Source organism: Mastigoproctus giganteus, chromosome 8 (genome assembly GCF_048544385.1).
Source record: "Mastigoproctus giganteus isolate SK-2022 chromosome 8, ASM4854438v1, whole genome shotgun sequence".
NCBI classification, from domain to species: Eukaryota; Metazoa; Arthropoda; class Arachnida; order Uropygi; family Thelyphonidae; genus Mastigoproctus; species Mastigoproctus giganteus.
In genome coordinates this window covers 47,980,328-47,998,146 of record NC_143582.1, presented here as the reverse complement: position 1 = coordinate 47,998,146, position 17,819 = coordinate 47,980,328, and the positions used below count along the sequence as shown (strand labels likewise).

The 17,819-nt window shown below is 34.2% G+C and overlaps 1 protein-coding gene across 1 annotated transcript in view; it reads right to left on the bottom strand.

Annotated features, from left to right (window-relative positions):
- Positions 1 to 10,352: 10,352 nt before the first annotated feature.
- The window catches only part of LOC150081516 (lambda-crystallin homolog), a 45,846-nt gene continuing 38,379 nt past the window's right edge, over positions 10,353 to 17,819 (bottom strand). The window contains 2 exon segments of the mRNA XM_090380232.1: positions 10,353 to 10,828; positions 17,050 to 17,155. Of these exon segments, the coding sequence (XP_090236358.1) occupies positions 10,617 to 10,828; positions 17,050 to 17,155 (318 nt within the window). The 3' untranslated portion in view covers positions 10,353 to 10,616.

Here is a 17,819-nt window from a genome sequence, read left to right as displayed (position 1 = left end):
AACTGCTTCTCATTACATAACAAGAATTTGGAAAGTGCATCAGCTGATAACGAATCTGCCGAGAATTATCAAAAAATTATTTACATTGAACCCACCAACTACACATATACTCGAAACGAACAGATACACACCACATCAAGTTTTCGATGTCAATGGGACAGGTCTTTGGTGGAAAAAAATGCCCAACAAAACATACAAAAAAAAAAAAAACAGGTTTTAAGGCATCAAAAAGATTGTGTAACATTACTATGTGCAATAATGCATAGGCATCCAATATTCCAAGAACCAATTTACCTTCCATATGATCTTTGATTTTAAGGAACGATGATATTTGCAGGAACCGGTGGCTTTCTGATATAGCTGCAATGATGCATTGGTAGAAATTTTCAGGTACGTGCACAGAATATTTGTACGATTATTCGCAGCCAATTAGCATCTTTGTTATTGTTCAACATGACATTCCCGCATGTTAGAGTACTTCAAACAATTTCTTTATCTTCTGCTTGATGCACTTATCCAGTGTGTATTTTTATTAATTACAAGAGACCAGCTACTTCTGAAAACAAATGCCTAGCCTCTTCTGGAAGCCAGAACGTTCATCACTAAGGATGAGGCTAGTTTACCTGGATATAAGCCTATGGAAGATAGGCTCGCTCTCCTATTGGGTGCCAATATATCTGGAGATTTTAAGCTGAAGCCTTTGCCGGTGTTATCACTCCTACATCCTCAGAGTATTTTAACAAAACGTCAAGAAAGGCACGCTGGGAGTGTTTAGGCACAGCAATAAGAAGCCCTGGGTTACAAGATATGTCTTCAATGAATGGGCACTTTAAGTTTTCTGTCCTTCAGTGAAGAGTTATCTTAAGAAAAATAAGCTTCCTGCTGGCTAATGCCACAGGCCGTGATACTGACCATGTCCAATCTCTTGAGGCACAATTTGACTTTATGCAAGATGATGGTTCTTTGACAAATGATATTGTCACTCTTGGTAAATCAACAGGTCTGGAGGTTGGCAAAGAGGATGTGGAGGACCTTATTGACGCTCACGGGCATGAGCTAACGACAGAGGAGCTATAACAGTTGGAAAAAATTATGAAGAGTGACTGGAGAGGAAGAAGATGGCCCAACAAGTGTAAGCTGAATAGTTGAAGACTGTCATTTCTTGTTGGGAGCATTTAAGAGAAGTAAAAAAAACACCCCAACATTAAAAACACTGCACTTATGATGTGCAAAATGGAAGATGAAGTCAGTTCTTTTTTCAGGAAACTACAAAAAGTCATCAGAAACATCCACTTTGGATAGTTTCTTTACCAGTAGCGACAAAAGACTGAAAAGGCACCTGGCATCTTATCTAATCCAATCACCACTACGTCACTTGATTTCATCAGCCCTGCACTTCAAGTTTAAAGTAGATGCTAATTTTTTTTTTATCAAATTTAAATAAAATTTTAGGATATTTTATAACTTTATTAAATAATCTTTATAAAAACTCATTTTTAATGTAAAAATCAAGTATAACATAAGAAATACCTATTTTATGTGTTGTTGGTGTGGCCTGCTAAGAGTTTAGAACAAATTACAGGAAATCAATGTATTACTGGTTTCAACTTACAAATAACCATCGGATGTTGGGGGCCCCCACTGTATTGGATAATGCACCAGACTGTGCAAAAGATTTAAGTCATCCAAATGTTGAAGTAATATTCCTATTGCCTAATACAACTTTCATTCAGCCATTAGATCAAGGCATTATATCTACCTTTATTGCAACTGCTGTCTCTTAAATGAGAATGGCAAAGTCGAATCGGATGGAGTCAAATCTACACGAGGTAAGAGTACCCGTTTTCCTTTAGCTTCCATCACTCTCATCATTATCTATCTACCTTTAGAACTCATTACTCTTTGATACCAACTAAATAGTATTTTATTCTGGGATTAAGTGCTACCCAAATTATCCCTGTGAAACCTCCATTGTCATTTTCTAGCCCATCTTAGTTTATCCAGAACTTCTTGAAGTAGCATATCCTGATTACTGTCAATGGTTATTGACAACCCAACACTAGACCCTCCAGAAATACACTCATCACATTAGTCCACAAGAGTAATGGGTTTTTGTCTTCTACCACCCCTTCATTTATCCATTGTAGTAACTTGCCCCTAATTCCACAATACCCCACTTTATACATCAGCCACACATGTACAGTATCAAAGGTTTTACTGAAATCTAAGTATATGATGTCAATATCATTGTTTGTCTAGTAGCAGCGTTTCCCAACCGGGGTCCATAGAAGCTTTGAGGGGGTCCACAAGAAAAAAATTGTATTTCGGGGGTCCATAATATGAGCTAAGGGGTTCATGATAAAATATTATAAATAAAATAATTTGTTAAATAATAATAATAAAATAAACTAATGTCATAGAAAAGTCCAGAAATTTGCAGTTAGAAGATACTCGTATTTTTTGAAACCTTCTTTAGTTGACACAAAAAAAAATTTCTTTCCATAGAAAATTCTCGAATAAGAAAACATTATTTAAGCACCGACTAATCTAGAGGCAGTCATTTCATTCTATAGTGAGTAATCGGCATCGTCGTGGTTAAATCTATTGTTTGTGTTATTGAACGTTATTGTTTTAGTGAACTATATTTCCATTAGTACCTACAAGCATTTCCAACATTAAATATTTGAGGTTAATAATATTATTATTGTTTTCAGATTACCCATGCAAAGCTCATGCAAAGAAGAAAACAAGACAATATTTGACTGAATATCTGTCGGATGGTTTTATTGAATTACCAGAGAATATCACAAAACCAATGTGTCTTATATGTATGACTGTGCTGTCTAATGATAGCATGAAGCCAAGTAAGCTTCGTCACCATTTGGAGACAAGGCACAGCGAAAAGAAAAATAAATCAGTAGAGTATTTCCGAAAACTACGATACAATTTTCAAGGAAGAAACAAATTGGATCAGATTTTTAGTAAACAAGCAAGCAATTAAGATAGCGGTTTATTAGCATCATAATAATAGCAAAATCTGGAAAGCCACATAGCATTGGTGAAACTGTCATCTTGCCTTCGATATCAGTTGTAATTTCAACAATGTTAAACAAAAATGCACGTGAAATTACCGATAACCTTCCTTTGTGCAATAACACAATATCCAGATGCACTGATGAAATGTCTGAAGATGTAGAAAATCAATTTATTGCTCAATTATGAGTGAAACAGTTTGCAATGAAACTCGATGAATCAACTTTGATGGGCAAAGAAGCACTTTTATTGGCATATGTAAGATGTATGACTGATAATCAACTCAGAGAGGAAATGCTTTTTTGCAAGATTCCTCAAAACAGATACTAAAGGTGAAACAATATTTAAGGAAGTCCAGCCTTATTTTAGAGAAAAAAAATATTCCACTCGAAAATTTAATGGCTTGTGCTACTGATGGAACTCCTTCCATGGTCAGTGGGTACAGAGGGTTTATCACTCATTTAAAAAATGCATTGCCAAAAGTATTTTGCATACATTGTGTGATTCACCGCCAACATCTGGTGGCAAAGAGATTGAGTGGACGTCTTCATGAAGCCTTAACTCTTGTAATAAAAGCTGTCAACCTCATTAAGGCTAATGCTCTTCAAGATCATCTCTTTCGCAAATTTTGTGATGAAAATGAAGGATTTGACCGTCTTGTACTGCATACAGAGGTGCGATGGTTGTCCACAGGCAATTGTCTTCGTTGTCCTTTGGGACAGTATTGTATCATTTCTAAACGAAAAGGAGATTGGAAAACAGTTGGTTGCCAATAAAACAGACATATTTTACCTCTCAGATGTGTTTGAAAAACTTCTCTTAATAAGCTGCAGCAAGGACATAATTGTGATTTAATATCTAGCAAAGAAGCCATTAATGCATTCCTAGGAAATCTCAAATTGTACAGTCTTAATAGCTCACGCCGTGCGTTTGACCAGTTTCCAAACCTTGCTTCAGTTAGCAGTGATTTAAAAGATTATGATTGTGTTGTGTATGTTGATCATTTAAAAAATATTTATGAAGACATGCAAATTCGGTTCAAGGACCTACTAGAACTGAACATCCCAGATTGGGTGCCGATTCCATTTGAGGTAAATATTGCTGATGTTGAAATTGATTTACAAGAGGAACTTGTTGAATTGTGGTCGGTCTGATGAGACAGTCCGAAGTCTATTCAAAAAAAGAAAGCATGATGTATGGAAGAATAGTGACATTGCATGTAAATATCCACTTTTATGGGAGAAAGCTCAAATGTATGTCATTGTTTTCCCATCATCTTATCTTGTGGAATCTGGCTTTAGTCGCGTAACACAGTTGTTAACAAAAAATCGTAATCGACTTGATATAGTAAAAAGAGGTGATCTTCATCTGACTCTCACAAAATTGGAGCAAGATATTAAAATGCTAATATCAAAACATCAGCCACAAGGATCTCATTAGTAGGGCCTATTTAATAGCCTTAGGAATAAATTTATATATGTTGTTTGAAATAGCATTTTTTAAATTTTTTTTTTTACTAATTCTGTCATTACAAGTAAAAATGTTTGTTTTATCAATTAAAATTTTCAAAATTTGTAATTTACATTTTTTATATTATATTGGAATTGTGTAATTATTAGCTTTTACTAACCTACAAATAAATATTTCATTTAGGAATATTACATATGCGTATATGGGGGTCCACATACGTAAAGTTAGGACTCGGGGGTCCACAAGCAAAAAAAGGTTGGGAACCCTTGGTCTAGTTCCTTTGTAATAACATCACCTCAACCTCACCACATCATTGGTGAGAAGTGATCTCCCTTTTCAGGTTGATACAATAACAGCATGGACAAATCCATGCTGTCATTGTCTTTTGCCTCCATTGCTATCAAGTTGATCTTGTATTACTGCTTTAACTATAGATTCCATTATTTTCCTTAACATAGAGGTTTACCTTACAGGTCTGTAGTTATCCACTTTACCCTTCTGCCTATGGTTGAGGTGGAACTGATTCTCATCTGTTGATGAGCACCTGCCATGGCACCTTGCAAAACTCCAGAGCCAAATTGACCAACAAGTCTCTCCTAATTGTGTCATGACAAAATTCAGTCCTAATTCATAGCTTTTTTTTTTTTTTTTTTTTTTAACATCACCTTATACTTAAGGAAAGCGCCTCAATGTCTACACTTAAAATCATTAGCACCAGCATGTACAATAGCATCAACTTTCATGCCCCTATTGTAGGACTCTTCTTTTGATGATAGTTCTGCAATATCACCAAATTTTACCCCAGATATACATACTGTGATCCTCTCCTTACTGCATAAAATATGCTCTTTTTTTCCCTCACAATAGTCACCAAGGGTAGCTACCCCCAGTGGGACCAATGCATCCTATCATGCTGTTGTTGTTATTTGGTTTTTAGGAGCATTAGCAACTAAGGCCATATCGCTCTGGGGATATGCGGTGGTCACGGGCTCGAACCCCAGTCTAATCAAGAAGTGTATGCTACACACTGCTGCTCCTGGCTACAGAGGCGCCATCCTATCATGCAACCAGTCTTTTCTTCAAAGCTCATTTGCCCAGCAAAATGCTAAAGGGCTTAATTTTGTAACTCTCTCTTTCTAACACACAAAGGCATCTCAATGTCCAGTACAGTCAGATATGCATACATAACACACACACACAATACATGCAGTAAGGCCTTATTCACAGAACTGCTTTTTCAAGGCAAGTAAAAGCATCTTCACTGCTTTAGTTGCAGCCATAAGCTCATTAAAAAAAAAAAAAAAAACTGGTTCCCATATCACTTAAACTGAATATTAACACTAATATTCAGTGTTAACCTTATTTGAAATTTTCAAAATACTTAGACAGATACAAAAGGAAACAAACCTGAATAATTAAGACATTTTAAATATTACATAATTGCCTTATTTACTTCGGAAACCAGCAAGTCCATTTTGTGTTTTCCATGGATGTTATTCGATCAGTGTTTTACAGAAGCTAATATTGCAATTATAAAGTAGAATTTAATAATTGGAAAAATTTAAACCATATTGTGAAACATGAAAATTCAACCAATCTTGAAAATTTAGTAAATGGAAAACAAAAGATATTACTAAGTGGAAAATGTGTTGATGATGCACTGCAAAAAGTTATTGAAACTGATAAACAAAAATGGAGACAATTTCTAAAAATAATTTTTGATGTTTTGTGCCAAAAACAATTTACCACTTAAGAGGGTTGTGTAGCAGTACAGAAAACTCTAATTCAGGAATATTTCTTAATCTATTAGAATTAAGTCATTAATGTTCAATAAAACAGCATATAACTCATAAAAAACAGTTCAGTGAGTTATTTTTCACCAGCTATACAAAATGAATTTATTGGCTTATTAGCAAAACCAAGTTTGTAATAAAATTATATCCAAAATAAAAAAAGGCTAAATATTATTCTATCCTCGACTGCACATCAGATATTGCATTGAGAACAAATGTCCTAGATTGTGGAAGAGGAAGTGGATTAGCCGAAGTAGTAAAGCCCAAAAATGATGGGTTGATCTTCAAAACGAAAGAGGCCAAGACTATGATAATTAGCACAAATATGTCAGGTGTGTACAAAGGCATCAAAGCTGTCATTTTGTAAAAGAACAGATTAGCGAATTCTGTACCATGTTCAATCCCATTGTCTAAATTAAAATTTAATCCGAGTACGTTTAGCTTCCATAAATTCTACTATGGTTTCATTCTTTGCTACTGTACAACGGTTATACACATTTTTTCTCGTTCATCCAGTTGCTTGAATATTTTAATGGATATGTTAAAAGTATCACTAAACGGTCATATTGATACAAGGTGGTCATCAAGAGCTGATACAACTGAAGCCTTAAATTCACAGATTACCGACCAAAGCTCTAAAAATGTTGCCATTGAATTGAAATGTCCAGAAGCAGTATTGACAGCTAATAGCCTTCTTAAAAAAATTTATTACAAATTTTTGTGCCTGTTATCCATATGGCACAATATGCTAACTCATGATGACAGAGTGAATAAAACCCTACAAGCAAAAGGAAGCACTATTTCTCAGGCTTGTAAAATGATCAACAGATTAAAATATTTTACATGGAAGTGATAGCAATGTGGACAATAATTTTACGGATGAGTGCAAAGACAAATGTAATTTATTAATTGAACAATCTTTCAAAGTACAGATAAAAACTATTTGACACCATAATAGTTGAGTTAAATTGAAGATATGAACTTTAAGTGAGATATCTGTTTTTCTTTTTGGTGATTCGCTTGTTAAAATGAACATTACTAATCTTCAAAAATCAGCATCAAATATGACAATGATTTGAATGCCTGATAATTTTCACCAGAGATTCGGAGTTTAGTGTTGTTTCCAAACACTTTATGCATAACTAGTTTGGACAGTCTCCAGTTAATTTGGATAAGGACAGTCTCCTTATCCAAATTTAGAAATTCCATTAAAAATATTTCTCTGCTTGCTAGTAACTGTGGCTTCTTGCAAAAGAAGCTTCAGCAAGATCAAATTAATTAAAAACTACCTTGGAGCAACTATGGGTCAGGAGAGATTAACAAATATGTCCATCTTGCCAATAGAACATGAAGTAGTGAATAATATTAATATTAATGCAATTATCAATGAACTGCCTCATTAAAAGTGCAAAAAGTATAAATTTTGAAAAATAATAGTTAACCATATTTGTTATGGTTCTACATCTAAACTTTATTTGTAAGTATTTAAATAGTATGTTACAAGTACACCCTACACCCATGTATTAGTTGATTTTGCACACAGATCCTCTGATTAAAATATCTATTATCATTATTATTTTGCTATTTACATATTTTCCTTTTTTAACAAAGAAACTACAGTGGCTTCTTACTTTATGAATGTTTAAATTGCGCAAATTTAAATAATGCATGGTAACCATAATTATGGAAAGAGCCACGAGAGGGGGAGTACATACCCAAACAGATATTCAACCTTGACGAAACAGGTTTATATTGGAAAAAAAATGCCCGATCACACTTATATTTCAATTGCTGAAAAGACTGCACCTGGCTTTAAGGCAACAAAAGATCAGCTAACACTTTTGTTTGGTGCTAATATGGAAGGTCATAAACCGAAACCTGCGTGTATTTACCATTATCAAAACCCTTGTGCCCTTAAAGGTTATGACAAGGCATACATGCCTGTGTACCGGTACTCAAACTCTAAAGGGTGGAAGTGTATTGCAAGGCAGAAGGAATTCCATTAAACATCCATCTTATTGATAATGCCACAAGTCATCCACCCAGTATTGCTGATGTTTGTTCCAATATCAAGATTGCGTGTTTTTTTTTTTTTTTTTTTCTGGCAAACAACCTCAATGCTCCAGCCTATGGACCAATATGTGATTAAATCATTTAAGGCTCAGTATTTAAAGCACATTCTGGCTGATTTAATTCACAAGACTGACCACAAACAAATGAATGTGCAGCAATATTGGTGAGCCAACATAAACGATGCCTTAAAATTCATTGATGCTGCATGGTGTGAAGTTCATATAACTGTATTCAAAGTTATGTCCAGATCTTAGCAACTCCTTCAAAGGCTCTGAGACCGATAAAGATCATGCACAAACTATAAGACAAATGTGCAAAACTCGCTAAAAAAAATAGGGTTCACTGAAGTGGAGGCAACCGATGTCGGTGATTAATTGATTTGTGCCATCAACAACTGTCAAATGAGGAGCAGCACTGCATTCAAGATGAGGCAGCAGCAGTGAGCAAAAGCCCAGAGGTTAAAGAATAATGGAGCCTGACAGTGAAAGGAATATCAAAAGCATTAAATCTTATAGATAATGGCCTAAATCTGTTATCTGATGAAAATCTTGAACAAAACTCTAAAGTGCAGCATAAAGTTACGCATGAGAAGAGGCAATGTGAAAAGCAACTAACTCCGGATTCCTTTTTAAAATGCTCAAGGGAGCAGTCAAGTGAACCCTCCACCTCCTGGGTTAGTGCAATGCCCCGACCTATCTGGTCCAAATCCAAGGGAACGGAATCTGACCATAACGATCCCTCTCATCAATCTGCCTAAGGTCATCCTCCACCCCATCGTTGTTTGTGTTGTACTGTATATGTTGTTTATAGTGAACATACTTTTCCTTACTGTACAAAAAAAAAAAAAAAAGTAAATAAATAAAGATGAATGTCTTTAGTTGATCCCTCTCATCAATCTGCCTAAGGCCATTCTCCACCCCAATCTCTCCCCCAATTGTTTGTGTTGTACTGTATATATTGTTTATAGTAAACACACTTTTTCTTACTGTACAAAAAAAGTAAATAAATAAAGATGAATGAATGAATTTAGTTGCTCATCGTTTTTTTTTTAGAGTGCCCAGTCTTCCAACCAAAGAAAATAAATGGTACGTACTAGTAGGGGTAACTTGGCTAGATGCAAGAGTTACTCTCCATAGGCCAATTATTGCATTTTTTGGTGATTATTTACATTATGCATGAATTTAAAATGTGCAAGATGTTCTGGAACGTAACCCTCGCGTATTAAGAAGTCACTGTATTATGAAATTATACAAAGGGAACAGGGCACAATTTTATATTCTTGCCTTGGGCACAGATATAGCTAGTTATGGCTCTGCTGAAATGCAACAATTCTCTGCTCCCTGTGATCACCAACCATTGAGGATGATGCAAGGCACAAACTTAGCTGAAATGCATCATATTCCCAAATGTTAAAATTCACTGATATGTCCCATAAAAATGACCAATTTCACTAACAATCAACTTCACAGGTAGTCAAGTGTCAATCACTCTGGATCAGATCAGATCACGAATGAGAGAGAGTCAATGATTTTTGAATTCAAAGTGCAGGCAGCCAGAATAAGGATCATCTTCAACAGACAAGTGGTTCTCTTTAACTGTGAATCACTGTCATTTGAAGAAAATCTTCAAAGGACATATAGCATTTTCTCCAAAAACATTTTTTTTTTTTATGTTTTGTGTGTTTCTGTTACACTTTTTTCTAATTTGAAAGAAATTTAGATGCAAATTTGCTGCTCAGTAAAATCACTCATTTTAAAATGTAATGAAACACACAAAACTTTCTATTCAATGCAGATAAATGGGCAATTTGCATATTACTATGCCTGGATGAACCATTGAATGCCTTGTGACAAGTTGCAACTCACCATGACACCACAATCAACATAAGTCGGTCTCTAGAATTTTTTTTATCACACTTCATAAATGCAATTTGACAAGTCTTAGCAATTGTATTTATTGTTTACATGGTTTTTCATGCTTCAGCCTGAAAAACAGATGTTATATCCTAAATAACCAAATATAATCCATGCATTTCTTGAATGCCAAAATCAGTCATATAAGGTTGTACAGTCTTATGCGTGTGTCACTTTGAGAAGACCACAATTAGTTGTGATTTTATAAAAACCTAATGAATTTTAAAAACAGATAAAAAATGGCTCATATTGGCCTATTCATGTTTGAAATATTTAGCCAACATTATGCTACATTCTTAGTTCACTGTAGGAAAATATTTTTTTTCTTTGTTCTCTAATCATTTTTGCTACGTTTTAGTTGTGACAGAGCTGCCAAACGACTGTCCCTCCAAATGCGGCGTTCAGCTAAATTATCTAATGGTACTTTTTGGCATAACTGGTTGTGAATTATCTTGGCAGTCTCCCCTTCCATTTTGGGATTTGGACCAAATGTTTCAGAAACTTTAAAAATGCCTTCTGCATAACGGGCCAAGTAGTCCAAAATTCCTACAAAGATAAAACAAAAGTAAATAAGTTGTGTAAATAAAGCATTATATCTAAAGTCTTTCTTATGCCTTCATGTTCTTAAAAGCTATATTAATTTTAAAAAATACCATCACATTTACTTATAGTATACAATTCAAATTCAGTGAAGCCTGGACAAGTTACTGAAGGGTCTGAAGCTATCTATCCAAAAGAAGACCCTACCACATTTCCTCATCTAGGCTTGAGGAGAACTGACTGTGGTCCTAACCAATGTGTACTCCTCACCTGTTCATACTGTTACCTATTAATAGGGAGCCAGCCATATAGTTACTATTCGAGAATGGGTTGTCAGTATTAGAAGCTTAAATAGCAAAGTGAAATTAGCAGAAATAGGTCATTATGATATCAGAACAGCAGGTATCACAGAAACTAGAGAGAAGAATATTGGAGCTGCAACTAGACTATAATTATACATTAATTTATCCTGAAAGCAAACAAACAGTGTATGAAAGGTATGACAATAGCTTTTAGAACTAATTTGGAAGAAAAATTTAATTGGCTGGAAGCATTATCCAGAATTATGTGGGCAAAATTTAAGATTAAAAATTGGCTGACTATATTTTGCATATGGTCCAGTAGAAGGATCAAAAAATAAAAATAAAACAAATCTTTAATATCTTAGAAATAGAGAAACTAATAGTAAAGAAAGAATAGTACTGGATGAGGATTCAAATAGCAGGATAGGAAATGGCATCTACAGAGATATTTAGGAAAATCAAGAAAGGTAAACCCAATAATGGTAAAAAGGTACTAAAATTTTATGCAAGCCATGCACTCTTAATTACAAGTAGGATACTCCAGCATAAAAACTGCCACAAGTTTAAGTGGAGGGCATAACAGAAATAAGAAAAGCATAACAATTGCATCTGTATAGAAAAGGATCAAACAAGTTGGATATAAGAGGATTTAGAGATTAGAAATAACCACCACCTTGTACTGAGCAAATTAAAAATGTTTAATTAGTACAAAAAAAAGTGTTAAAATAAATAGAAATAAATCCAAAATCCCTGAATTGCCAATGGCCATTAAATATAGAAACCTAGCTCTAAAGTTAAATGGCATTCATGATGTTAAGAAAGAAAGATGAAAAAAATTTTTGTATACACAGAAAAGATAAAAAGTATAAGAAACTTTTTTGCAAATAAAGTTAATAAATCCTAATTATATTTAAGGATTTATTTAGCCTTTATTAAGGACTTGTAAAAGATTTATAAACAAACAAGTTAGGTAACATATGCAGCTCAATTACCCTTCAAGTACATTAGACTTTTTCTTTTTCTGTGATCAGTAGAAGCAAAAAGTAAATATAACTTTATAGAACACGTTAACTATATAGTTCTATATCCTCAAAATTTAGCTATTTGGAATTGCAACCATATAACATTTATTACTTTTCTCCATTTTTTTTTTTTTTTTTTTTTTTTTTTAAGTGTCTCTCTCTCTCTCTCTCTCTCAGCAACGTTACAATCGTGAATCTGCATAACAATACATGTGAAGCGTGCTTGTAATATCTAAAGGTAACAATACCGCATGAAAATTGTTTAATCTATGAATTTCTTTTTTTCATGCAAACTACAGAAAAAAACAATTGCTATATTTCCATTTGTCTGATTTTAATGAAATTTGGTATTGTTTAGTAAATCTTTCTAATAGAAGTGCATGCACACACAAGGGGTTAATCACTGCCTAAAAAGAAGGCTACCAATATAAATACCTTGGCAGAAAATTGCAGAAGAGCAATTATCACCATAACAGTCTTTACTCGGATTATTCCCAGACAGAAATAATTATGAATAATCCTAAAACCAATAAATATGATATGTACTTATATACACATTGCAAACTTTTCATCACCCACCTCATATAAATGAAGCTTGGCTTATTTTAGAAATATACCTAAGTAATAAATTAAATACACAATTTTGATATTAGAACATATATCTGTATAACTATTTACAATTGCTTATGTTCCTGTTGAAATTTCATGAAAGGAGCAATGTCACATTTATTAGGTCATGGGGGTGTGGAAGATAGGGAACCTGGACAAACACCAATGCACCAGAGCTATAACAACTGATCCAGTATGCAGGAAATAATTTAAACAGTCTCTTACTTGGAGCAGTAATGGGGACTTGTACTATCTTATTGAATAATGATTCTTTCTTTTGAATTATGATTCATTTGTGTTAACAGAGTTCTTCAACATTATAATATCAGAAGTAACTGGACACCTCCATATTTCAAAAGAACCTTTTATCGATACAATATTTAATTAATAACATGTCTGTTGGAATTAATTACACATTATATTCTCATTGGTGGACATTGAACCAACTTTTGATAACAGAAATGCAGTATTTTTTCCTATTTCTCCTTCAGTACAGTAGCCAATTCAGCTAATGACTGTCCCAAAGCCAACATCTCAATTCATCCCAAAAATGGTTCAATGAGGTTAAGGTCAGGGCTTTGAGCAGCCCAATGAAGCCTTTACATGCTCATATTTCAAATGAAGTCAACGTAGGCTGTGTTTTATAACATGATGTACTGTCATGCTAAAACAGAAATGCCTCCCCACCCCACCCATACTCTTATTAAATATAAGAAGGACACAACTGTCCAGAATGTCTATGAACTACATGGAGGTCATTGTACTAGTGACAAGGACTAATGATCCAGGTCTAGGAGATCAGGGAGCATTTTTTGTGACTGTCCCAATTTTGGATAAATGTCCCACTGTTCATGTAGAACTATTTTTCTAAACTAAATGTATGATGTTAAAATTAATAAAATATATAATTTTGTTAATTTAGCACAGCAATTACCATTATCATAATAAATAGAAATACTCACATTTTACATTGCCATAGTGATATTAGATCACAGTGTTGAAGAGACATTTACTGTTTATAAGGGAAAATATGCATTCAGGCTTTGAGATGACTTTGCACAGTCCTGCCTGCTGACACTTTTACAATAGTTAAATTACCACACCATCAGATCTTTGGCCACAGAAGTGCCCAAAAATTCAGAGAACGCGATGGCTGGTTTGGTATGGTTGCTGAAAGAATGTAGGACAGGACTGTTTAAGGGAGTGGTAGAGGGCAAGTTTTGCCTCTGCAAATTAACTTGTTTTCTTTATTTTAAGAAATCTTTTATATCAGCATGACCACAGCAAACCAATAATCAGGTCCTCTGAATTTTTGGGTACTTCTGAAGTGGCAGACTTGATAATATTGTAAAACTGTCAGGGCAAGCAGAACTGTGACAAGCCATCACACAATGCCTAGATGATCATTCCATGAAAAGGACATGGTAAAACTCCTACTTGGCTGCTCCTGAGAGCTGATGACTGGATGTAGTGTCCTCCATGTTAACATAGGTCATGATTACACAACCCTGACTTCAGATTCTTCAAACCAATGAAGTATTTTAATTCTTCATTGGAACAATATTCCAATGAAGAATTAAAATAAAGTTCAGCTGAAAAGAATGAGTACAATTCTTTAAAAAAAAAAAAAACAAAAAAAAACTTGAGATCAAATAATGCAATACTCAAAATCTGATGGTGCATATTAAGCACCAAAGCAAGTAGACCTATAAATTGTCAGTATAGTGCATCTGTAATAGGAGTTGTGTTCTTTGGTTGTATTTATTGCTTGCTGGATGAAACATCAGACTGCTGGAGATAGTGACACAACCCGAGACTGACTAATACGGGGGGAAAATGTTTAGATTGGACTGCAGGAAGTTTTATTTTAGCCAGCGAGTTATAAATTACTGGAATAAGTTGCCTTCATGGGCGGTAGAGGCCAACAGTTTGGGGAAATTCAAAGGTCATCTGGATAGTACTTTCGGGTAAGGGAAGCACATAGGATGATATGTTTAATTTCCTTTTTATTTATTTTTTATTTTATTATTTATTGATTATTATTAATTAGTTATTTATTTTATTTATCTATTTATTTATTTTTTTGTTTTTATCATTGTTTTGTTCGGATTTTTTTTTTTTTTTTTTTTTTGGCTGGTGCAGCATAAGCCATAGGCTTTCTTGCACCATGCAGCCGTTACTAATACTAATACTAACTCGTGCAAAAGTGTGTAAAAGTTCCTCCTGTCAAGACTGAATTCTAACCCAGGCCTTTTGTGATACCCAGAGAACCTGAAGCTATGCCAATATCTTTTCCCCACCTTAACATCATGCCAATGCAAAAATAATATTTTATTTCAACATATACCAGACAGAAGAGCAAAATCAAATTAAATCTCTATACTGAAAGTTTACAAGTAGCAAATGATTACAGATTAACTTGTTTGGAATTTTTAACTTTATTATAAAACAGAAAATCTTCTAAACAAAATATGTTCTAGTGAAGAATACAATTGTATGTAAAATGAATTTTGATTTTTGAATTCCTATAGTTAATGTTTTCTTGTATAAAAGATGTTAATTGTACCTAGATTAGGTTTTTTAACTTAGAGTGCATTTTGTGCTATTTTTCCCACTCCAGAATTCATTTAGTCCTAATTTTCATCCCTGAAAATCTTATCAGTCCATCCTATCCCAAGCCATGAGAAACAACACCAGATGGTGTTGGGATGATGTGCTCTGATAAATAACATTCTCCAGGTATCTACCAGACCTAAACATAGCTTCCAGCTCAGAAAACTGTGTATTGTGAGTCATCACTCCATAACAAACTTTTCCAATGTTCTGGGGACCAATTACAATGAAGTGGTGCACTAGGCAAATCAGTGATGTGCATTGCATGCTATGATGTTTGATTTGTTGTCTGCAATGCTTCCATAAAATCTGATGCTTCTCAGCTTCCTCTATATTATCCTTGCACTAACATCAGATCCTATGCTCCCTAAATTCCTGGCTTATATTATTCAATGAAGAATGAGAAGATTAATGTACCTCTCTTCTGTCTTCCAATCTCTTTACTTCAATTTTTTTCAGTCCACTTAATTATTTCCACCTGAAGTAGCACCATGTTTCCATTTGATGATTACATCAGCTACTGTTGATCTAGTGCTGTAGTTTTGTCACAATGGCACAGATTGATTGCTAATATGGCATCCTACAATGATTTCCCACTGGAAGTAACTAAGCTCAACACCCTAAACTGTCTGCTATATACTGTTTATTTGCTTGCCTCTAGCATAAACATAGTTGCTTTTATACCTATTCCTGACATACAGTGGGTACAGTTCATTTTTCTCAAATCCCAGTGGTGTCTGAATACTTTTGATAATATAATGTATGGTAGCTAGCAAAATACTGGTAGTTATCTTTTCTCTGAAAAATAAAGGCCTGCAAACCTTCTGAATTCAATAAACAAGACCATTATCTTTATGGCTATCACACACCTATATTTCATACTTCCATCAACAACACTTTAAAGGAGAGTTCATTTTCAAGCCATTCCAAGTATCAACAGAGAATGCTTTTTAATTTTTTTTTGTCTTTATCTGTAACTTGCAAGGCTTTAGCTGTAGAAGATAATAGAGCACCTTCCAGTTAGTTGTTCAGGTAACATTACCACTTATGACAGAAGGAAGTGAACTTTTTCTGCACTTGCCTAACACACACCCACCCCTGGCAGAGCATGTGGTTTTCCTCGGACATTAGAGATATATGCCTCACTCATTCCACTCTTTTGCTGCAAAGAAGGCCAAACAATGTTCTTATTATACTTGACGCACAATAAAAAAATTGTTAGGCCTACCAAACAACAACAAAAAAATGGAATGCATCATGCAACACTCAGTTTGCACAGAATTTGTGTGTCAATGATACACAGATCTGCTAGGATTCCCAGTCTAAATGTGTACAAGACCTTCGCAGCACCTGGAATGTTAAATTTCTGTTTTCCCTACAGTGCTACCTCTGGTGGACACAAGCATACCAATGAAAACAATCCATTTCTCTTCATTGTTATATCATGTTTTCCTCTTGCTTAAAAAGTCATTATACATGTTTGAAGTTGTAGAGCCATTTTGTAATAACCCTGTATATGTCAACTATAGAAATATCAAACATTGGATTCCTACTGTGGAAAATAATGTGTTAGCATTTAAAATTGAAGGGCTGAGAATGGAAACTAGAAAGAGAGAAACAAAATCAGAGCATAAAAAGTTTAAATAGTTCTTTAAAATACTAAATGAACAACAAAAATTACCATCTGCATTAAGGTGGGCTGTTTCCAATGGTCCAAGGAAAGCATATCTCATTCCAAGACCTTCAGACATTGTAGTATCTATATCTTCTACTGTCATTACACCATTCTGAAAAGAAATTATTTTAATATGTTGTGTTATGACACAGAAGAAAGTGAATTTTCAATATATATTTCAAAATAATAATAAAGTACACCTCATTTTAATTCATATAAAGTCCATAAAACCAAGCTAGCCATTTCAGTGGCAAGTTTCCCTGCACTTGGGTGGGTTCCTACAGTGAATTTTCATAGGGGTAGGGTCTGTGGAGCAAGTTTTTTTTTTTTTTTTTTTTAATTTTATAAAATCTTATACATAAATGCTTTAAAATATTAATATGTTCTTATTTTAATGTATTAGAAGACAAAATGCACAAGACATAATTTTTTATGGGTTTAGGAAATTAACTATATAATATTGGTGTAGGTACACCATAGTTTACCCATAAATTTGAACTACATATGTAGTGTAAAGGCATCGTTTTAATGTGGGTGCCTTCACAACAAGATAGCTGGTATTGTACTACTTCAAATAAATATATATACACACACCATTTGGCATCTCTCATATGGTGGAAATAACGTTGCAACTGTGATGGCATGTTGCATTACCAGGGTACCTGCCCACCCACTGATGAAGCCCACTAGCTTCGAAACGATCGTCTGGGTGGTGGTATCCACTGAAAATAAATTACAGTAGTCTTCTCTACCAGAGAAGCGTTATTTATTTGAAG